This window comes from Scyliorhinus torazame, chromosome 3, assembly GCF_047496885.1.
Source record: "Scyliorhinus torazame isolate Kashiwa2021f chromosome 3, sScyTor2.1, whole genome shotgun sequence".
NCBI classification, from domain to species: domain Eukaryota; kingdom Metazoa; phylum Chordata; class Chondrichthyes; order Carcharhiniformes; family Scyliorhinidae; genus Scyliorhinus; species Scyliorhinus torazame.
Window position 1 is genome coordinate 14,597,470 of NC_092709.1, and position 23,322 is coordinate 14,620,791.

General features: G+C 47.3%; 1 protein-coding gene across 2 annotated transcripts in view; it reads right to left on the reverse strand.

The window, feature by feature from the left end:
• grid2 (glutamate receptor, ionotropic, delta 2) overlaps positions 1-23,322 on the reverse strand; it is a 1,370,357-nt gene that overhangs the window by 18,711 nt on the left and 1,328,324 nt on the right. For both annotated transcript variants that reach the window (XM_072495324.1, XM_072495323.1), the window contains one exon: positions 6,344-6,584. In XM_072495324.1, coding sequence (XP_072351425.1) covers positions 6,344-6,584 — 241 coding nt within the window. The remainder of the gene's footprint in view (positions 1-6,343; positions 6,585-23,322) is intronic.

Sequence of the window (23,322 nt, forward strand, 5' to 3'; positions counted from 1 at the left end):
ATCTACAAAGTCTTGTATCCAAGAATGCGTTTTCTGCACTTCCTGTTTGCCATATCTACTTCCTGTTGTCACACCTTTGCTCCAGCACTTCCCTTATTGGCTCAGAGGGAAACCAGTAACAAATCAGAATTGAAGAGGCCGGGAACCTGTGAATCAAAAGCGAGGAAAGCAGCCGGGAGATGAGCAGCTCTCCAACTGGATCACTCAGTTCCAGACTTCATTACAATCCTGGTCCAAATATGGGCCCAATTGCTACACTCCAGAGGTGAGGTGAGAGTGACTATCCCTTGATATCAGGGCAGCATTTGATTGAGTGTGGCATCAAGGAACCTTGTCAAAATTGCAGTGAATGGGAATAAGCGGGGGGAGGGGATCTCTCCACTGACTGGAGTCGCACCAAGGAAGCTGGTCGCGGTTGTTGAAAGACAATCATCTCGGATGCTGGTGGCAGAAGTTCCTCAGGACAGTGTCTTATCACACTTCTGATTTGCACCTTATAGGCAGGTTTGCGAGAGCCAGGAGATGAGTTGCGTTGCACATCACCGGATTCCCAACCTCTGAACAGCTCTTGCAGCCACAGAGTTTATTTGCCTGGTCCAGTTAAGTTTCTGCTCAATTATAAGCCACAGGATCTTGTAACAGGGGATTCGGTATTAGTAATGCCATTGAATGTCAAGGGAAGAAAGCTAGATTTTCTCTTGTTGGCGATTATCATTGCCTGGTACATGTGTGGTGTGAGTGTCTAATGTCATATCCTACCCAGCCATCTTCAGCTGCTTTATCAATGACCTTCCGACCAACATAAGGTCAGAAGTTGGGATGTTCGCTGATAATTGCACAGTGTTCAGTTCATTTTGCAACTCTTCAGATATTGACATGGTCCGTGCCTGCATGTAGCAAAACTTGGACAACATCCAGGCTGAGGCTGATAAGGAGCAAGTAACATTCACACCGCACATGTGCCAGGCAATGGCCATCTCTAACAAGAGATAATTTAACCATCTTCCCTTGATGTTCTATGCCATTACCATCACTGAAGCCCCCACTCTCAATATTGTCCAGAAGGTTAACTGGACCAGACATAAATACTGTAGCTACGACATCCGGTCAGAGATGTGTAACTTCTGATTCTCTAAAACCATCCACCATCGATAAGGCATAGTTTAGCAGTGTGATAAATACTCTCCACTTGCCTCATTGTGAGCAGTTCCAACACGTTCGAGCCCATTCTCAACTGTAAACATTCATTCCCTGCACCACTGTCCGTGCGGAGTCTGCACGTTCTCCCCGTGTCTGCGTGGGTTTCCTCCGGGTGCTCCGGTTTCCTCCCACAGTCCAAAGATGTGCAGGTCAGGTGGATTGGCCGTGCTAAATTGCCCCTTAGTGTCCAGGGATGTGTAGGTTAGGTTAAAGGATTATATGAGTAGGGGGAAAGTGGGCTTGAGTAGAGTGCTTTTTCAGACGGTCGGTGCAGATTCGATTTGCTGAATAGTTCCTTCTGCACTGCAGGGATTCTATTCTATTCTATTCTAGTGCATAGTGACAGCAGCATGTACGATATACAAGATGCACTTAAGCAACTCGCCAAGGCTCCTTCGACAACACCTTACAAACCCACAATCTTTAACACCTAGAAGAACAAGGAAGCAGGCACGTGGAAACACTACCACCAACAAATTGCCCTCCAACTTGTACAACATCCTGACTTGGAAATATATCGTCGTTCCTTCACTGTCGCTGGGTCAACAGCGTCCTGGACTCCCTTCCTAACAGCACTATGGGTGTACCTACACTGCATGGAAGCTCACCACCACATTCTCAAGGACAATTAGGGACGGACAGTAAATGCTGGCCTGGCCAGCAATGTCTGCGAACAAATGGAAACATAACCTAAGGATTTATCATAACAACCAATCCTTATTGACCAGTCCAGAAAACAGTGAAGTGATGAAATTAGTCAAAAATATTTACATTAAAAAAAGTCAATCTCTTTTCAGTAATTGAGAACACCAGCCTCTGAAGTAAAGATCTTAGTTTTGCCAAATAGTCCAAGCTGGACTTGCTTTTGACTTGACTCTCAAGGCTCTGAGTGTAGCTGAGTGCGCACCACAAGGGCATGTTCCATAGGATAAGCAGCATTTTGCCAGCTCAGCTGATTGGAATTGTCTCTCTAGCTGCCGACTGTATCTCGTCGTTATTCAAAGTTTGGGAACTACACTCAAGAACGTTACTAGTATTTTTAATAAGCAGCGCCATTTTAATTTGACAAACTGTGTTTGTGTCTGAGGTGAAAACTGTGGAGGTTTGTGGAGGTGAAAACTGATCCACTTCCAATGGGCCAGGCTGGTCACATTGCCCCCTGTGCAAATTCTACTTCAGATTGTCCTGTCCAAATGATGTTGAATTGTCTGTCTGGGACGACCTTAATAAACGGCTTGATTAGATACTGAATGATGAATTTAGGTTATTTCCGTTAATAAACATTGGAATGCAATTTTTCCATTGATTTCTTTCAGGGGCGACGGCATGAAAGAAAAGAAAAAAGAAAGGAGCAGAGAGTCAGTGACTTTCCACAGCACTTTAAAAAAAAAATTACAATTTTGTAAACTACCGAGACAAACGGGAAAGTTCTAATGAGTATTAGTTATTGTGTTGCATATTAGAGAAATTCAGTTGTTACAGTCCGCACGGAGGTCTCGGGGTGGGGACTATTAGGTTCCCCGTGATCTCGGCACAATATGAACTTTCACGTGAAAGGGACAGGGCTTCCCCTTAACAAGGGCAGCTTGACCGGTACTACTGGGAGTACCCTTTGGGGAGTGGAGAGTGTGGTTGTGTTATTGATTAAACTTTTTGTTTTGCCTCCAAACATTCGTTCCTTGTAGTCACTCTGCTCGGATCCAACAGTAATAATTGTAATTTGTGACAGAGAGAAAGAAAGAGAGAGAAATGTGGACAGGAATCAACTACAAATCAATGAATTTATGTTTGCAGAGAACCCTATAAACTAATGCTGCTAGATTCACAGTAACTTCATTGCAGTGTTAATGTGAGCCTACTTGTGGCAATAAAGATAATTATTATCTGGGCCACTTTGCCTCTTCTCTCGTCTCACCTCCCCCTTTCTTTTTTTTTAAGGGCCAATTCACCTACCCTGCACATCTTTTTGGGTTGTGGGGGTGGGACCCACGCAGATACGGGGAGAATGTGCAAATTCCACACTGACAGTGTCCTGGGGCCGGGATCGAACCCGGGTCCTCGGCGGTGTGAGGCAGCAGTGCTAACCACTGCGCCACCGTGCCTCCCCCATGTCCTCCTTTCTCATTTTGACATATTCTGGGTACCCCCCAGTCTGCCAACACACTAGTCCAACTCCCAGTCTGACCATACCTCAGTTCAGTTCTCAACAGTTCCATCAAACCTTTGATTCCCCTCTCACAGTGCGAGAGCACAGAACCTCGCCAACATCATCAAGAGACTGTATTTATGTAGCACCTTTAACATACAGAAATGTCCCAGAGCGCATCACAGAGGCATTGTAAAACAAAAAGTTGACTCCGAGCGACATAAGGAGGTATTAGGGCAGATGAACAAAAGCTTGGTCAAAGAGGTGGGTTTTCGGATGCGTCCTAAAGGAGGAGAAAGATGTTGAGGTGTGGAGAGATTTCGGGAGGGAATTCTAGAGATTGGCGGCTGAAGACACCAGTGGTGGAGGAATTAAGATTGGGGCTGGTCAAGAGGCCAGAATTAGAGCAGTGTAGATTCCCCAGTGAGTTGTGGGGCTGGATGAAAACACAGAGACTGAGAGAGGCAAATCCAGGGAGGGATTTGAAAACAAGGGTGAGAATTTTAAAATAGAATCATTCGAATCACTACAGTGCAGGAGGCGACCATTCGGCGCATTGAGTCTACACTGACTCTCTCAAAGAACACCCTACCCAGGCCCATGACGCACCCTATCCTTGTAACCCTAACCTTGTAACCCTAACCTAACCTTTTCGACACTGAGGGCAATTTAGCATAGTCAATCCACCTAACCTGCACATCTTTGGACTGTGAGAGGAAATCAGAGCAGACACGGGGAGAACGTACAAATTTCACACAGAGAGTGACCAAAGGTGGGAAATGAACCTGGGTCCCTGATGCCTGTGAGGCAGCAGTGTTAACCACTGTGCCACCGTGTTGCCCCTGACTGATTAACTGAGAACCAATATTGGTCGGCGAGTATGGGGTGGTAAGCTAACAGGACATGTTGCACATTAGGTCACGGGCAGCAGAGTTTTGGATGACTTTAAGTCTATGGAGAGTAGAGTATGGAAAAGCAGCCAGGGGTACATTGGAATCGTAATTTCTCGAGGTAAAAAAGGAACAAATGAGGGCTTCAGCTACGGATGAATTGACATGGGGCAGAGTCAAGTGATGTTATGGAAGTGGAAATAGGTGGTCGTTGTGACGACATAGAATCTCCATTCAAAATTCCAATGTCAATCTTTATAATGGAAACTGCTCAGATACATTTATTGTGCTGTAATTAAAATCTCCCACCAATGGGGGCACTGCATCATCCCAGCTTTGTATTCCCCAGCTTTTCAGTCTGTATTGCAGAGAAATATTCCAACCAACACACTCTTTTGCTTCTTTGTTCTGCTCTGTGATATTAACGAAAACAAATAATGTATATTTAAAAGTATTACTCAAAAATTAGGACAGAATATATGCCTTAAAATTGGTTGCCTTGCCTGTGTACGCTGGTCTACCATTTCTCCCCATATACTACACTTGACCTCAACTCCCCACCTGTAGCGCCACATTTGTTAGCTATTGTACATCTTTTTTGAGTGATTCCATAGAACATAGAACAGTACAGCACAGTAAAGGCCCTTCGGTCCACAATGTTGTGCCGACCATTTCTCCTAATCTAAGATCAACCTAACCTACACCCCTTCAATTTACTGCTGTCTTTGTGCCTGTCCAAGAGTCGCTTAAATAATTTCCGTGAAATCTTCAAGTTTAGTTTGTCACATAACCCTAACTTTGGGACTTTTTTACTCTTAAATTACCTCTATGCCGTTCTTAAAATTCTCATCCTCGTTTCCAAGTCCCCTCAACTCTACAACCTCCTCCGTCTCTCCATCTCTCCGGGATACCTGCATTTCTTCAGTGCAGGATCTTACGCATCACGGATTTTAATCGCTCTGCCATCGGCGGCCCGGTCTTCAGCTGCCTGGTCTTAAACTCTTGAACCTAATTCTAGCTCCTCTAACCCTGGGCGACATTCTCCGACCCCCCGCCGGGTCGGAGAATCGCCAGGGGCTGGCGTGAATCCCGCCCCTGCCAGTTGCCAAAGTCTCCGGCACCGGATATTCGGCGGGGGCGGGAATCACGCCCCGTCGATTGGCGGGCCCCCCCGCTTGATTCTCCGGCCCGAATGGGGCGAAGTCCCGCTGATAAATTGCCTGTCCCGCCGGCATAAATTAAATCACCTACCTTACCGGCGGGACAAGGCGGCGTGGGCGGGCTCCGGGGGGGGCGCGGGGCGATCTGACCCCGGGGGGTGCCCCCACGGTGGCCTGGCCCGCGATCAGGGCCCACCGATCCGCAGGCGGGCATGTGCCGTGGGGGCACTCTTTCCCTTCTGCCTCCGCCACGGTCTTCACCATGGCGGAGGTGGAAGAGACTCCCTCCACTGTGCATGCGTGGGAAACTGTCAGCGGCCGCTGACGCTCCCGCGCATGCGCCGCCCGGAGATGTCATTTCCGCGCCAGCTGGCGGGGCACCAAAGGCCGTTTCCGCCAGCTGGCGGGGCGGAAATCCCTCCGGCGTCGGCCTAGCCCCTCAATGTTGGGGCTCGGCCCCCAAAGATGCGGAGCATTCCGCACCTTTGGGGCGGCGCGATGCCCGTCTGATTGGCGCCGTCTTGGGCGGACATTGTGCCGTTTCCGGAGAATTTCGCCCCCTAACTCTAGAACTTCTCTGCCTTCATTTCTACCTCTCTCTCTCTTTCTCTCTCTTCCTCTAAGATTCTCCTTAAAACCTACCTCTTTGGCCGTCCTGATATTGTATCTCCTTGTGTGTCAAATTTTATTTCGTAACGCTCCTGCAGAGCAGCTTGAGATGTTTTACTATCTTAAAGGCGCGATATAAATGCGAGCTACATTGTTGCTTCACTTATCTCATAAGCTGACAGCCACTGTACTGAGTATGTGAAGCGGTATATTTTTGTGGCCTTTAACGTGTACAAACTAAATCCTCAGACGATTAGCAGTGGGCGCATCTCAAAGGGGCGCGGAGTGGCGTTAAATCTGTTACTTGTGAACGTGCGATGAAGACTGCATAGATTTACCTCTTTCGAGGGGACGCGGGATCCTTTCCGTCTGTTCCACCAGTTTTCCACAATGGCTATGAGGCACGCCAGGATGATGCCAGCCGCCAAGATGCAGAAGACTCCGGCGAAGCTGGCCAGGTCAAAGGCATTGCCTTTCTGCTGTGCTCTGGACGAGGCGTAGATGTCACACTGCGCCGTCTTGGGCCACCACTTGTGCTTCAGAATGTCGAGGTCTCCGTGCTGCAGGAGCTCCAGGATCCTTGAGTTAAAGAGAGAGGAACATTGTAAACATTTATGACTGTGAGTTATTCCTAAAGATTTGCACAAAACAGCAGGCAGTGGAAGTCACCTGAATGGCAAATACTGTTTGTGTGGGCGCGTACATATATGAGTATATATGTCGTTTTGTGCATCTATGTCTGAGTCCATATAGATTGCAGAATTGGCTCTCTGGTGCCACAGTACGCAGCCGACTCACCCTGCCACCTGTCACAGGTCTTGGTAGCTGCGATTCACACAAATTCCTCAGCAGCAATCCCAGCGGCATCCACACGGGGGCAGGCTATACACACAAAGCAGAATCTGGAACCCTCCCCAAGTGCAAGCAACCCTGACGTTTTGTGCAAGAGAATGATCAAAAACAAACATTTCCTGGAAAGCAACAAACGGATTTAAGTTAAAATGAAATAAATGCAAAGGTCTCCGTGAAAATGGACCGAGAGGACACAATCAATAGGCAGGAGACAGTTTGTGACTTTGGACAAATCCTGCATTCTGATCTGAGTGTGTGCTCCGAGCTGACTTCAGGCCATCAATTGCTGTGAATTCAGCAGTCTGAAGATGGCAACTAGGAGGCGCACAAGTGAATAAAGACAAGGGGCTGGATTCTCCGTTTCAGGGACTATGTCCCCCACGCCGTCGTAAAAACTGTGGCCTTTCCCGCCAGAAAAACTGGCGTCAAAAGGCCACAAATCCATAGCCCTCTAGGGCCCCCACACCTCCAGGTCAGAGGCCGGGCAGCCTCCAGCGGCTGCACCGTGCTCCATGGGTGGACTCAGACCGCGGAGCTGGACCCTCCAAATAGTGCCCTCGATCGGCCTCGCGCCCGACCCGGACCGCCCGCCCACAAAAAGCCTGGTCCCCTATGAGGTCTTGCCCTCCGATCGGGCCGCCCCCGACCATGGCCACCGCGGACTGAGTTCGCAGCCGCCACGCAAGTATCCCGCACGGTTGGGACCATGTTAGATCCACGCCATCGGGACTTCAGCTGGCCGGGGGTGGAGAATAGCGGGGTGGGCCTCTGGCAATGGCCATAGGTGGGTGATACGTGGCGCGGCGTACTTCCCGGGGCTCGGGGAATCGAGGAAGCGGCGCCGGTCCCGATTCCATGCGCGAAAGTGGATTCTCCGCCCCGGATGCGATTTTGGTGTCTGGGTGCCTTGAAGTCTTCAGGAATTAAAGCTTAACCTTCCGAGGTCAATAAAAATTGTGTTTTTCTTTTAAAACATCTTCGAATTAATTTCTTTACCAGTCGCAGAAATATCGGACATGGGGGAATAAATGGTTCTTTGACTGACAGTCACGAGTCATCCCATTGGATGATGAAGGATCTGCTCGCTTTCTAATTGGCGTGGGGAGGAGAGGGACGCCATGAGGTGGACATGTTGGTGACCAATGCTGGGAGTGGTCGGAGGTCATGTGAAGAAACCTCCAGGAATATGTCTGATTAGAGTTGTACATGTGTTACAGGATGTAGTTTTACAGTTATCGCACACAATTCTGGTCAGCACATTTTGAAAAGGATGCGATCGCACTAGAGAGGGTACAGAAATGGCGAAGTTAAGCCGTGGGCTAAGGTTGGACAGGCCGGGGCTGATTTATTTAGAACAGAGGAGGGTGAGTGGAGATTTAATTGAGGTGTGTAGAATTATGAGGGACCGAGATAGAGTGGATAGGAATAACCTGGGGGTAGTGTATTGAGATGGAGAGAAAGCAGGTCAGCAGACAGGAAACAAAGAGTAGGAATAAATGGGTCTTTTTCTGAATGGCAGGCAGTGACTAGCGGGGTACCACAGGAATCAGTGCAGGGACACCAGCTGTTCACAATGTATATTAATGATTTAGGTGAGAAAAATAACGTAATATCTTCAAATTTGCAGATGGCACCAAGCTGGGTGGGAGGGTGAGCTGTGAGGAGGATGCAGAGATGTTTCAGTGTGATTTGGACAAGTTGTGTGAGTGGGCAAATGAATGGCAGATGCCGTATAATGTGGATAAATGTGAGGCTTTCCATTTTGGTCGCAAAAATAAAATGGCAGATGATTGATTATCTGAATGGCTATAAACTGAAAGAGGGGAATGTGCAACGAGACCTGGGTGTCCTCGTACACCCGTCGCTGAAGGGAAGCACGCAAGTGCAACAGACGGTAAAGAAGGCAAATGGTAGGTTGGTCTTCATAGCCAGAGGATTTGAGTACAGGAACAGGGATGTCTTGCTGAAATTGTACAGGGCCTTGGTGAGGCCACAGCTGAAGTACTCTATACAGTTTTGGTCTCCTTATCTGAGGAAGGATGTTCTTCATAGAGAAGGAGCGCAGTGAAAGTTTACCAGATCGATTCCTGGGATGGCGAGACTGATATATGAGGACAAATTGAGTTTGGTCGGATTATATTTGCTGAGGTTCAGAAGAATGATGGGGGATCTCATAGAATCCTATAAAAAAACAGGGTAGGATGTTCCCGATGATGGGGGAGTCCAGAACCAGGGGTCACAGTCTGAGGATATGGGGTAGACCATTTAGGACTGCGATGTGAAGAAATCTCTTCACCCAGAAGGTGGTGAACCTGTGAAATTCGCTACCACAGAATGTAGTTGAGGCCAAACCATAAGTTTTCGAGAAGGGGTTAGATATAGCTCTTGGGCGAGAGGGATCAAAGGACATGGGGGAAGGCGGGAACAGGGTATTCAGTTAGATGATCAACCATGACCATAATGAATGGTGGAGCAGGTTTGAAGGGCCGAATAGCCTCCCCATTGTGAAAAGGATGTGATCGCACTAGAGAGGATACAAAGGACATTTGCGAGGATCTTGCCAGTAATGGAGAAGTTAAGCTGTGGGCGAAGGTTAGACAGGCCGGGGCTGATTTATTTGGAACAGTGGAGGGTGAATGGAGATTTAATTGAGGTGCGTAGAATAATGAGGGACCGAGATAGAGTGGATAGGAATAACCTGGGGGTAGTGTATTGAGATTGAGAGAAAACTGGTTGGCAGACAGGAAACAAAGAGTAGGAATAAATGGTTCTTTTCCTGAGTAGCAGGCAATGACTAGTTGGGAACTGTAGGGATCGGTGCTGGGACCCCAGCTATTCACAATATATATTAATGATTCATAGGAGGAAAATAATGTAATATCTTCAAATTTGCAGATGAAACAAAGCTGGGTGGGAGGGTGAACTGTGAGGTTTGGATAGGTTGAGTGAGTGAGCAAATGAATGGCAGGTGCTCCTATTTTCTATACACATTTCCGCTCAGTAAAAAGATCAATCAGGGGAGATGGATTTAAAGTAATTTGTAGAAGGATTGGAGGAGATTCGGGGAGGAATATTTCACCAAGAAGATGGTGGGTGTTTGGAATTCACTGCCTGAGACCAGAGACCTGAATTTAAAACAACATCTGGATGTGAATTTGAGGTGCTATAACCCAAAGGGCTACAGGCCAAGGGCAGGAAAGTGTGATTTAGGGGCAGCATGGTAGCATTGTGGATAGCACAATTGCTTCACAGCTCCAGGGTCTCGGGTTCGATTCCGGCTTGGGTCACTGTCTGTGCGGAGTCTGCACATCCTCCCCGTGTGTGCGTGGGTTTCCTCTGGGTGCTCCGGTTTCCTCCCCCAGCAGGTTAGGTGGATTGCCATGATAAATTGCCCTTAGTGTCCAAAATTGCCCTTAGTGTTGGGTGGGGTTACTGGGTTATGGGGATAGGGTGGAGGTGTTGACCTTGGGTGGGGTGCTCTTTCCAAGAGCCGGTGCAGACTCGATGGGCCGAATGGCCTCCTGCTGCACTGTAAATTCTATGATATGACCGGCTAGCACTTTATCAGCTGGGACAGGTATAAGAGGCAGAATTTGCTTTCCCATGGTGGGATTTTGGTGCTCGGGGGGGCATTTCCCTGGTTAGGTTTAGGAGGGGAAGGCTTGTGGATGAGAAAATAAAAGAAGCAAGTCTTAAAGTCGACTAGTTAATCTTCCAACATTCACCAACCAGATCCTTTATGAGACCCTCGCCTTTTACTGCTCGTGTTATTTTGGCAAATTCCGAGCTGACGTTCCCTCTGCATTGTCAGGAAGATCCAAGGATGAAAATAATCAAAGTTTTTTTTCTCAAACTGGCAGAATTTAAAGGATTTTAATTTCCCGATTAGCCAGTTACTTAATTCCTTCAAGGAAACAAATGTGAAACCAGAACAAAATGGCGCACCACCCAAAATACACAACGAGAGCGGTGAAATCTGAGCTGCAGAACGCTGGTCGATTTTCTTTGACCCCTGTTCTCAAAAGTCACAGAACGTTTTTCTCCCCAAATCCAGGCACAAAGCTTTGATGATTAATGGGTATAATTACATCAATGCTCCATTTTAGTTTGAAAAATGAATTATGCAAATGTGTACCTTGATACCTGATGTCGTAAAATCACATCAAGCTGTTTCTCTATTGTGTTTCACACAAATTTAAGGATGAAGACTGTCAAATCAAACCAGAGGAATATGAAAGGTGGAGTGTTGCTCCCTGCCAGATACCAGTCTAATTCTACCTCAGATAGGCATTTTGGCAAAACATTCCAGTTCAAAAATGAATACAGAATATCTCACTTTCATTGAGATTACATCTCAATCCTTCCCCCACACATTCTTGGCTGGTCTCCCGCATATTACCCTCCATAAACTTGAGTTCATCCAAAATTCAACTCTCTGTGTCTTAACTCGCAACAAGTCTCATTGCCCCACTGCCCCTGCGTTCACTGCCCCGCATTGACTCTCGGTCAAACACAGGGTGCAAGCTTCCCAAAATTGCACAGAGTGCTGGATCAGGTGAGGAAAGCTGTGCGAAACTCGCCGGTTTCACAGCCGCCTTTTCTCACCTGATTTAATGGCACTCCGTTCAGTTTCAGCGCACTGGCGAGGAAACCAGAACCAGAGTGACAACGGTCCGCAGTTCATGGCTCAGGAGTTCGAGGACTATTTAGAGATGAGTGGTACCCAACAGATCAAATCAGCACCTTACCACCCATCCACAAGTGGTTTCACCAAAAGGTTTGTCCAGTCCTTGAAGCAAGCCCTGAAAGCCTGCAAGGAACAAGGGTCATTACATCGCCGCCTGGAACGTTTATTGGTGATACCCATGTGACTACTCAGAGTTCCCCAGCTTTAGTACTACTAATGATGCCCAAGATAGTTGAATGCAACGAGCAGTCACAAATCTTGAGTAGAGAAGGGAATTCAAAAAGACGCTTGTTTCAACAAGGAGAATAAGTATTGGCGCGTGGCTATACACGAACAAGCAGTGGGTTCCTGCAACTGTGTTGGCTCAAATTGGTCCATCTCTCATACAGTACAAACTGAAGATGGGTTAGTGCGGAGACAACATGTAGATCAGTTGCTATCTACACATATTGATGTGCCAGTACTGTGTATGCCAGAACGACCTCGGGATAAACCACCATCCATACAACCAGATCATGTGACTGCGACTTCTAGTCAATCCACAGAAGCAGAGACTGCCGAAGAATCCCCTACTGCAAAAGTGACTGTAACGTCTTCCAGGGTAGAGGCATGTACTAAAGAACCTGAGAGTACCTCTAAGGTCAAAACAACCAAATCCCTGAAGTGCACAGGCAACCAACGTCCGCCAGATCGTCTTTCCTATTAACTCTCTTACGACTGGGGACTGGTTGAACTCAGTTGGCTGAACAGCTGGTTTGTGACGCAGAGCGACACCAACAGCGTGGGTTCAATCCCCATACCGGCTGAGGTTAGTCATGAAAGCCCCACCTTCTCAATCTTGCCGCTCGCCTGTGGCGTGGTGATCCTCGGGTTTAATCACCACCAGTCAGCTCTCCCCCCTCAAAGGGGAAAGCAACCTATGGTCACCTGGGACTATGGCAACTTTATCACTACTGTGTAATAATTTACCACCTGCACTTGTACATATTTTTTAATGGCTATGTAAAAAAACTAGAGTTATTTGTTGTGCTGAACCTTAGAAGTAAAGGGGGAAGGTATGCTATAAATGTGGGTTGTTGTTGTGTTATTGCATGGTCAATTTTTAAGTGTCTAGTCATGCGACAGTCGTGGAATCTTGGTTAGAAAAAGGACATAGAAAATAGAAGCAGGAGGAGGCCAATTGGTTGATCATGGCTGATCATCCAACTCAATAGCTGAATAGCCTGCTCCCTCGCACCTTCCCCCCCATTTCCTTTGATGCCCTTTTCCCCAAGAGCTATATCTAAATGCTTCTTGAAAATGTACAGGGCATGATCGAACGGCCATGCTGCGCCCGAAAAGCAGCACAATGTGACCGATAGAAGCCTGCAGACCCCGCACCCGGGAACTAACCCGCTCGCAACGCCTCGCGAAATACAACGCGATCTTGCGAGATGTTGTGATGTGAATCCCGCCCATTGTGGGCGGGATCGCTTTTTGACAAATCTGCATGTTAAAGCGAGACGACTAATATTCCCAAGGCACCCGAGACATTGGGATCTATCCCCCTCACCTTGGAGGCATGGCAAGTGCCGGTCAGTACTCCACAAATGGGGACAGATGGAAAAGCACTCATGGCGGTCTCCCAGGGAATTGGAGGCACCCAGGTGCATGCCCTTTTGGCAGGGTGGTACCCAGGCACTGCTGGTGTCACCCAGGCACTGCCACCTGGGTGCCAGTTTGGCATTGACAAGGTGCCCAGGTGGAACAGCCAGCTGGCAAAGGTAGCAGGTGGAACAGCCACCTGCCAGGGTACCAGGTTGGCACTGCCACGGTGACGTGCAGGATTTTCTGCACGGCGGCGATCGGGCTGGTGGTGCCCTGTGGAGGTGTGGGGGGGGGGGGCTCAGGGACCCCCTCAAATCAGCTTGGGATGGGTTGGGGGTCACGTTGGGGCCACTACGCTGAGGAGGTCTGGTGTGCAGAGCTCCTCCACATGGGGCTATGTGCGGCGTCGGCCACACGTTCCCCGCTGAGGCCCTGTATCTAATCCTGCGTGGCGTTTGATAGCGTTGTGATTCTCGGCGCTGCGAGTACAGAGAAACGCGCGACAAATGCCCTCACCTTAGGACTGTGTTCCCACATAGGCGGCACGGTAGCACAGTGGTTAGCACTGTTACTTCACAGCGCCAGGGTCCCAGGTTCGATTCCCGCTTGGGTCACTGCCTGTGTGGAGTTTTCACGTTCTCCCCGTGTCTGCGTGGGTTTCCTCCGGGTTCTCCGGTTTCCTCCCACAAGTCCCGAAAGACGTGCTTGTTAGGTGAATTGGCCATTCTGCATTCTCCCTCTGTGTACCCGAACAGGAGCCGGGGTGTGGCGACTAGGTGATTTTCACAGTAACTTCATTGCAGTGTTAATGTAAGCCTGCTTGTGACAATAAAGATTATTTGTTATTTAGTTAAATCGCACCCACAGTGTTTTGGCCTCAACTACTTTTTGTTGTCGCGAATTCCACAGGCCCACATTTCTCTGGGTGAAGACATTTCTCCTCATCTCTGTCCTAAGCGGTCTACCTCGTATCCTTAGACTGTGACCCCTGGTTCTGGACACCTGCCTAAAGGCACTGGGGATGGTACAAAAAAAACACTTACCAGACTAATACTCGAGCTGAGACGATCAACAAAGGCCGTGAGTCTTTACTTTAGGTAAGAGAAGGCTGTGCAGTGGACCTGATAGAGATCTTCAGAATTATGAAGCGATTCACCTGGTTAGAGCAATATAAAACTAGGGCTCTCTTAAAAAAAGACAATTATGTGAAATTCAAGTGAAATGTCAGAGAGCGGTGAGAATGTAGAACCTGCTACCCCAGGGGTAGTTGTGGCAAATATTAAAGATATATTTGAGAGTAAGTTAGATAAAGACGAGGGAGAAAGGAATTGGGGGCTCTGTTAATGTCAGATGAAATAAAGTGAGAAGAGTCTTATGTGGAGCACAAGAACGGCAAAGACCTGTTGGACTGAAAGCCCTGTTGCTGTGCTGTATATTCTCTTTCATACTATTTCACATGTGGCAGAGTGACTCTGAATATTTACCAGAATGAATTCTCCTGCCAAATTCTCTCTGATTAAAGTCCAAAGGAGACACAGCTGTCTACATCCAAAACACTTGTTCAGTCTGACTGAGGTCTGGAATATAATTATTTTTTCCCCCAGAGAAAAACATAAGTATGTGCCAGCATTTTTACATTTAGGACAGAACTTGTGTCGGAGGAGCGCTGAATGGTAAAAAGCATCAACTCAGATTCAAACTGTAACATCAATACACAAAGGGTTGTGCAACCAAATCATCCTTAATACTTACGATGGATTTAATAATAAGAATAATCTTTATTAGTGTCACAAGTAGGCTTACATTAACACTGCAATGAAGCTACTGTGAAAATCCCTCCCCATTTCATCTTTCTTTCTTAATTCAGACCCTTCCCGTACACACAGCTATGACTTTGGCCTGCATGACAAGCACTTTGACAAGTCAAGATTCAGTAGTAATGATTGCCAAATGGAGCACGGAGATAAGTGCTCTATAATGTATAACACACTTTCTCAAATAGAAGGAGCTATAAAAGTACTGTGGCAAACAGGTTTCTGCAGACAGTAGCAGACTTTGAATAACAAGCGTTTTTCAGAGTTACAAAGTACAAGGGATTCCAAATAAATGTGTGAGCCCAAACACCGAATCCAAATCACTAGCTCTCTTGAATGCAGGATTTCTGATTCAGCTAGAATAGTTAAATCTATAAATACAGATCATCCACTGTGTTTCTCTAAATTCTTTGTATTTTGGTGCTGAGTCTGCACTGAATCACCTTATTCCATCCTTTCAGGGAACGCACTGTGCATCACAACAACATGCTGCATAAATAATATTTCTACTCATTAACCCTCCCCTTCCTCCTTTTGTCAACAGTGGTTCATCGTGGTACTGCTGCTTCACAACTCCAGGGTCCTGGGTTCAATTCCAGCCTCGGGTGACATTCTGTGTGGAGTATGTACGTTCTCCCCGTGTCTGCGTGGGTTTCCAAGACTAATGACCCACTGAGAAAAAAGTTCCTCTTCTTCTCTGTCTTAAATGGGCGATACCTTAGGCTGGATTCTCCATTATTGAGACGATGGGCGGGATTCTCCCGGAATGGCCCGACGATGGCGCCAAGAGCGGCGCGAACCACTCCGGCATCGGGCCGACTGGAAGTTGCGGAATCCTCCGCACTTCTGGGGGCTAGGCCCGAAGAGCCGGCGCGAGTTGGCGCCTGCGCAGAACCGCCAGCGTAGTCCCGCGCATGCGCAGACCGGCCGGCGTGTTTCCTGCGCATGCGCAGGGGGTTCTTCTCTGCGCCGGCCATGGCGGAGCACTACAGAGGCCGGTGCGGAAGGAAAGAGTGTCCCCCTCGACACAGGCCTGCCCGCAGATCGGTGGGCCCTGAACGCGGGTCAGGCCACCATGGGGACCCCCCACGGGGCCGGATCCCCCACGCACCCCCCCTCCCCCTCCGAGGACTCACCTAGCCGGCCTACAAGCCAGGTCCTGCCGTGATGGACCATGTCCATTTCACGCTGGTGGGACTGGCCAGGAAACGACGGCCGTTCGGCCCATCGGGGCCTGGAGAATTGCCGGGGGGGACGCTGCCAACGGCCCCTGACCGGCGCGGCATAAACCCCGCCCGAAAACCAGCGCCGGAGAATATGGCAGCCAATGTCAGAGCGGCGGGGTGGCATTCACGCCGCCCCTTGGGGAATCTCCGACCCGGCTCCAGGTCCCCATGCCGGCGTAAAAACAGTGGAGTTTTACTCCTGATATTCCTGCAAAAGGATTAAACAAATTCATAGCCCTGCAGGGGGCTAGCAGGTACCCGGAGTGAATCTTGCAGCTTTTGCTGCAGATACGGGCCCCTGCACGTCTGGGTCAGAAGGGCGGCGTCCATCAGTGGCCACGCCGTGCCCCATTGCGACTCGGACCACGGAGCCAGACTGAAGAAAGAGACCCCCCCGATCGGCCATACGCCCGACCCTCAAACCCCGCACATTAAATCCCCTGGCCGCCTCTAAGGCCCCCCCTTGTCTCCAATCCGCCCGCCGATCGGGGGCGGAGGATTGCTAAGCGGGCCTCTGGCAATGGCCCCCCACGGTGGCCTGGCCCACGATCGGGGCCCACCGATCTGCGGGCAGGCCTGTGCCGTGGGGACACTCTTTCCTTCCGCACTGGCCTCTGTCGTGCTCCACCATGGCCAGCGCGGAGAAGAACCCCCTGCGCATGCGCAGGAAACACGCCGGCCGGTCTGCGCATGCGCGGGACTACGCTGGCGGATCTGCGCATGCGCCAACTCGCGCCGGCTCTTCGGGCCTAACCCCCAGAAGTGCGGAGGATTCTGCAACTTCCAGTCGGCCCGATGTCGGAGTGGTTCGTGCCGCACTTGGCGCCATCGTCGGGCCATCCGGCCAGTTGCGGGAGAATCCCGCCCATAGTCTCAATAATGAGCGTACTCCCTCGTGATTCTGATTTTCAGTTCCTGGAGAATCGCTGAACAGGCGCCAGGCCCGATTACGGCATCAAACTGGATTCTCCTCCCCGGCGCCGGCCGCTATTTCGGCATCGTGCTGCAGAGAATCCAGCCCCTTATTTTTAAACTGTTCCCCCAATTCCTCCATGAGGAGAAAACGCATCTCAACATCCCCCTGATCAAACCCCTTTCAGAATCTTCCATCTTTCCATTCCATCACCTCTCAGTCTTCTGAACTCCAATGATTATAGGTCCAACCTGCTCAACCTTATCACATGAGACAATCGCATCATCCCATGACTCAGCCTAGTGAAACTCCTCTGAACTGCCTCCAGTGCATATACAGTCCTCTTTGAATAAGATGCCCAAAACTGGTGTGGTTTCACCAATGCCCTGTAATAATTAATAATCTTTATTGTCACAAGTAGGCTTACATTAACACTGCAATGAAGTTACTGTGAAAAGCCCCTAGTCGCCACACTCCGGCGCCTGTTCTGGTTCACTGAGGGAGAATTCAGCATGTCCAATTCACCTAACAAGCACGTCTTTCGGGTCTTGTGGGAGGAACCCTCAGCACCCGGAGGAAACCCACACAGACACGGGGAGAACGTGCAGACTCCGCACGGACAGTGACCCAAGCCGGGAATCGAACCTGGGACCCTGGCGCTGTGAAGCAACAGTGCTAACCACTGTGCTAACTGTCATGCTATCCAGATCAGCACTGATGGACAGGCAGTTGGACTAACCAGCACACACATAACATCGCAGCCAATCACCAGTGAGAGCACACGCACTATAAAACAGGGAACACCACAGTTCCCGTTCATTCTACCAGGAGATAGCTCAGAGCACAGAGCTCACAGCGTGCCACTCAGACATAGACCATGTGCTGAGTGCCTCACTAAGATAGTGATAGGGCTGGGTCCACAGGTTAGCTGGTGAAACACGTACCCAAGCCAGCAGTTAGTTGTTACTATTGTTTAGACAATAAAACAGAGTTGTACCATCTACAGCCGTGTTGGATCATTTGTGCATCAGAACACCCAACACGATACTACCATGCTGCCCAACTGCTGTACAACTGCAGCAAGACTTCTCTACTTTTATTCTCCACCCCCCTTTTAATCAAGGCCAATATTTTCTTCACCTTCCAAACTACTTGCAGTACTTGCATACTAACATTTTGTGATTTGTGTACAAGGACACCCAGATCTCACTCTACTGCAGCATTCTGCAGTCTCTCTTTATTTACAAAATGTTCTTCCTGCCAAGGTGGACAATCTCACAGTTTCCCACATTGTACTCCATCTGCCGAATGTTTTGCCCACTCATTTACGCTATCTATATTCCTCTACAGACTCTTGCTAACCTGCTTCCAACTTGCTTTCCTACCTATCTTTGTATTGTCAGCAAATTTGGCCACAATACTGTTGGTTCCTTCATCCAAATCATTAATATACATCATAAATAATTGAAGTCCCAGCACGCATTCCTGTGGCATTCCATTAGTTACAGTTTGCAAACCTGAAAATGATCCATTTATCGCAGCTCTTTGTTTCCTTTTAGTTAGCAAATCCGCTATCCATGTTAATATATTATTCACAATACCATGAGCTCTTCTCTTTTGTGGTAACCTTTTATGTGGCACCTTATCAAATGCCTTTTGGAACTCTAAGTACACTAAATCCACTGGTTTCCCTTATCCACCCTGCTTGTTACATTCTCATAGAACTCTAAAAAAAAAACCTGTCAAACGTGATTTCCCTTTCACAAAACCATGTTGACTCTGCCTCATTGTATTAGCATTTCCTAAATGTCCTGCTACTATCTCCTTAATGATAGATTTCACCATTTATTTCTATGAGAGGTGCTAGGCTAACTGACCTTCATTTCTTTGCTTTCCTTCTCCCTCCTTTCTGGAATAAACGTGTTATATGTGCCATTTTCCAATCTGCCAGAACCTAAGGAATTTTGGAAGATTGTAACCAATTCATCTACTTTCTCTGCAACCACTTTTTTTTTAGGACACTAGGATGCAGGTCATGATATCCAGGGGACCTGTCAGCCTTTAATCCCATTAACTTTCCTAATACTTGTTCTCTAGCGATCATGATTGTTTTAAGTTCCTCCCTCCCTTTTGCTCCCTGTTTTTCTACTGTGCTTGGGATGTTTATTTGTGCCTTCCACTGTGAAGACAGGCACAAAATACTTATTCAAATTCTCTGCCATTTCTTTGCTTCCCATTAAAAAATTTTTTTTCACAGTTTGCTCTCAAGAAGGTGGGAGTGAGCTGCCTTCTTGAATTGCTCAGCTCCTGTGCTGTTAGGGAGGGATTTACAGGATTTTGGCCAAGCAACAGTGAAGGATCGGCGACATATTTCCCAAGTCAGGTTGGTGTGGGGCGTGGAGGAGACTTGCAGGTGGTGGTGTTCCCATATGTTTGCTGCCCTTCTCCTCCTAGATGGTAAAGGTCACTGGTTTAGAAGGTGTTGTCACAGAATTCCCCAACCTCACCCTCCAAGGGACCAATGCTAGCTTTAGCTACTCTTTTCCTTTTAATATACTTGTAGAAATTTTAAATAATGTTTTTAACTTTCTTGCTCATTTTCTCCCATATTCCAATTTCTCCCTTTTTTGCCATCTTTCGGTGATTTCAGTTTGTTTCCCTAATATTCTGGCCTGCCAGTAATCTTTTTAGCATTGTATGTGCGGAGTCTGCACGTTCTCCCCGTGTCTGCGTGGGTTTCCTCCGGGTACTCCGGTTTCCTCCCACAGTCCAAAGATGTGCAGGTTAGGTGGATTGGCCATGATAAATTGCCCTGAGTGTCCAAAATTAACCTTAGTGTTGGGTGGGGTTACTGGGTTATGGGGATAGGGTGGAAATGTGGGCCTGGGTGGGGTCTCTTTCCAGGAGCTGGTGCAGACTCGATGGGCCGAATGGCCTCCTTCTGTACTGTAAATTCTATGATTCTATGATACCTTCCTTAGATAGGCATGGATGGTGCAACCTTCTTGCAGAGACTTTTTCAATGGAATATATTGTTGAGAGTTCCGAACTGTCTTCTTAAAAATCTGCCACTTTTTCTCTATTGTCTTGCCTTTTAGCCTGTTTTCCCATTCCATTTGCATCAATTTTGTCTTCATACCCTTGTAATTGCCCTTATTTAAGTTTAAGATTCTAGTTTCGGACCCATGTTTCTCACCCTCAAACTGAATGTGAAATGTTATCATGCTATGATTACTCTTACTAATTAGATCATTTACCATGCTGTCATTAATTAACAATGACCCATTACATTTATGGGCACTGATTATAGCATCTAACTGGTTATTAAATTACATGAAATTGAAGGCAGATTTATATTTGAAATATCCTGGTGATTACATTTTTGTTCACCTGCAAATAAAACACCTTCATTAATTGTTAACTATATGTGCACAATCATGGTAAATAACCGAGGATTAAACAACAAACATGGATAAATTAATGTGACTCATGTTCTTTAAGTTATTAAATTAAACAAGATTTTGTTATCATGATATAACCAACAGAAATCGCAATCCAATGTTTGGTAAGATTTGAAAACTAAATTCACTTCCTGTTACAGGACGAGGATAGATCTTCAACGTAATATTATTACAAGCAAAGAATAGCAACCACCCTTTTTTTAATGCATCTGTAAATTCCGGGCTCTCTAGACAAGCCAGGGACATGCCCCACTTTATTGCTTTGGAAATACTCCTAATGATCAAGCCCATTTGCCCCACTTAACAATAATAAAGAACTAAAGCACAGGCTCCACTATTAGATCAACAGAGGTCATTCACACAATCAGGTAGTAACAGACAATCAGTGATAATGGGTCCATTAGATTGAAGTCTCTCCTATTCTTCCATCAAAGGAAGTTGTTGTCTTTACCATTACACCATCAAAGAAAATGGTGCTGCTCAATACCATTAATGCTAGATGACCCTCAGAAATAATATAGAAAAGTCTGAACACAGTTGAAGAAAGCATCAGAGAGTTTATTCTTTTTCTCCAGCAGTGAGGTTTGCCACCTATGGTTGGTACAGTCCCCAGAAAGGCAGTTAAAAGCTAATGGGAACATTGATGTGCAATCTTATGTTCTAAAATGCCTTCTAAGTAGGGTTATTCCCAGAATTGATGGATTTCTTTGGGACACAAGATTGTTTCCTGTATCCGTGAAAGAGCATTTGTTTGTGGGAAGCTTCACTGCAGAATCCATTGACGTCATAAACCTGTTTAGAGACATCAGAAATTATTTCTTAGCTATGAAGAGAGAGATTGGATAGACTGAGGTTGTTTTCCTTGGGGCAGGGGAGACTGAGGGGGGGCACGATTGTGATGTATAAAATTATGAGGGGCATAGATAGAGTAGATGGGAAGAAACTTTTCTCTTGGTGGAGGGATCGATGATCAGTGGGCAGAGGTTGAAGGTATGGGGCAGGAGGTTCAGGTGAAGAAAAGCTTTTTCACCCAAGGGTGGTGGGAGTCTGGAACTCGCTGCCTGAAAGGAAGAGACCCGATAACATTTAAGAATCGTTTAGATGTGCCCTTGTGATGCCAAGGCATACAAGGCCAAGTACTTGAAAACGTGGTTAGAATAGTTAGGTGGTTGTTTTTGCCCAGTGCAGGTGCGCTGGGCCGAAGGGCCTTTTCTGCGCTGTGGACCTCCATGACTCTTGTTGGAATATCAAGTGAAATTAATCTTTGAGCGGACTCAAAACGCTAGCTCTGTTCTCTCTCCACAGATGCTATCAGAGCTGCTGGGATTGTCCAGTATTTTCTGCTTTTGCCTATATAATTGGCCCGAGGCTATTGTAACAAGTAATGAGCCAGGGGGAAATTCAGAACCCACTTTACAAAGTGACAGGAACATTATGAAGAATCACAAATCTTAAACAATGTATCTTGAAACAATCCTCCATCTATTTATACTTGGAGATCTCAAGGTCAATTTGTTTTTATTCGTTCGTGGGATATGGGGCATCACTGGCAAGTCCAGTATTTGTTGTCCTTCCTGAGTTGCCTCGACCAGCAGATTACTTGCAGTGAACCAGATAGGTTTTTATGACAATTGATCATAGTTTCATGGTTTACCCATTAAGCTTTCAATTCCCGATTATTTTAATTGAATTGAAACTCCACCAGGTGCCATGGTGGCATTTGAACGCATGTCCTCAGAGCATTAAGATAAAAGCAAATTACTGCGGATGATGGAATCTGAAACAAAGGTGCTGTCTCTGCACAGATGCTGTCAGACCTGCTGAGATTGCCCAGCATTTTTGGTTTATTTTGGTCCCCAGAGCATTAGCCTGGTCTGGATTACTAGCCCAGTGACATTACCTCTATGCCACCGTCGCCCCCGAACTAAAACAGTGACCATTATTTCACAAACATCTCTGGATAAGGACGTTGTGCCAAGGCACTGGAAATTTGCCAATAAAGCACCTCTGTTCAAGGAGGGTGAAAGGCATAAACCAGGTAACTGTTTTCCACTCAGCTAACAATGGTTAAGCTCCTCGAGACCATAAGAAGACCATGCTTACTCATGTAATTAATTCCCAAAACTATTTACAGGTCTGGGAAAATTAGGGGCTGAGTATCACACCACCCTACAAGCTGATACTAAACCAATTTGCATCTTTACCCCAAGGGAAGTCCCTCACCCACTCTTGGACAAAGTCAAGGTCTAAATGGAAAACATTCAGCACCTTAATATCCTTGAAAAGGAAGCCAATGGGATTCCTCCTCAAATCCTGAAGAAGAGGAAAGACCTATCATAAGCTCCGCAGTTACCCAGGAGAAGATCACTCACAACGACGGAAGGGAGAGTACTGAATACCCTTGTCCTCAGAAGGCGATCAGAATGAGATCAGGGAGATTGGTCAAAGTGCCTCAGACACTAACCCTGTGAAGTCTGAGACTTTGGAAATGGGAGTGGGGGTGGGGGGAAGATGTAGGAGTATGTAAATATGATGGGGCACAGACTTGGAGGGAGATGTGGAGGAAAGATTAACATCAGAGGCAGACATGATGCTGCTGTAATAATTATGTCAGATCACATGACTGAGTAGCAAGAGAGATTTTGAAGAGAACTGAGAACTTCTACCTCGTGTAGAGGTCCAAATGTGTAAATACTTGATATAAGTAAACAGCTCTGGTTCAAAAGACTATGAACTCTAGCAGCATACCTTTGGGAGACTTAGACAATCCCCAAACC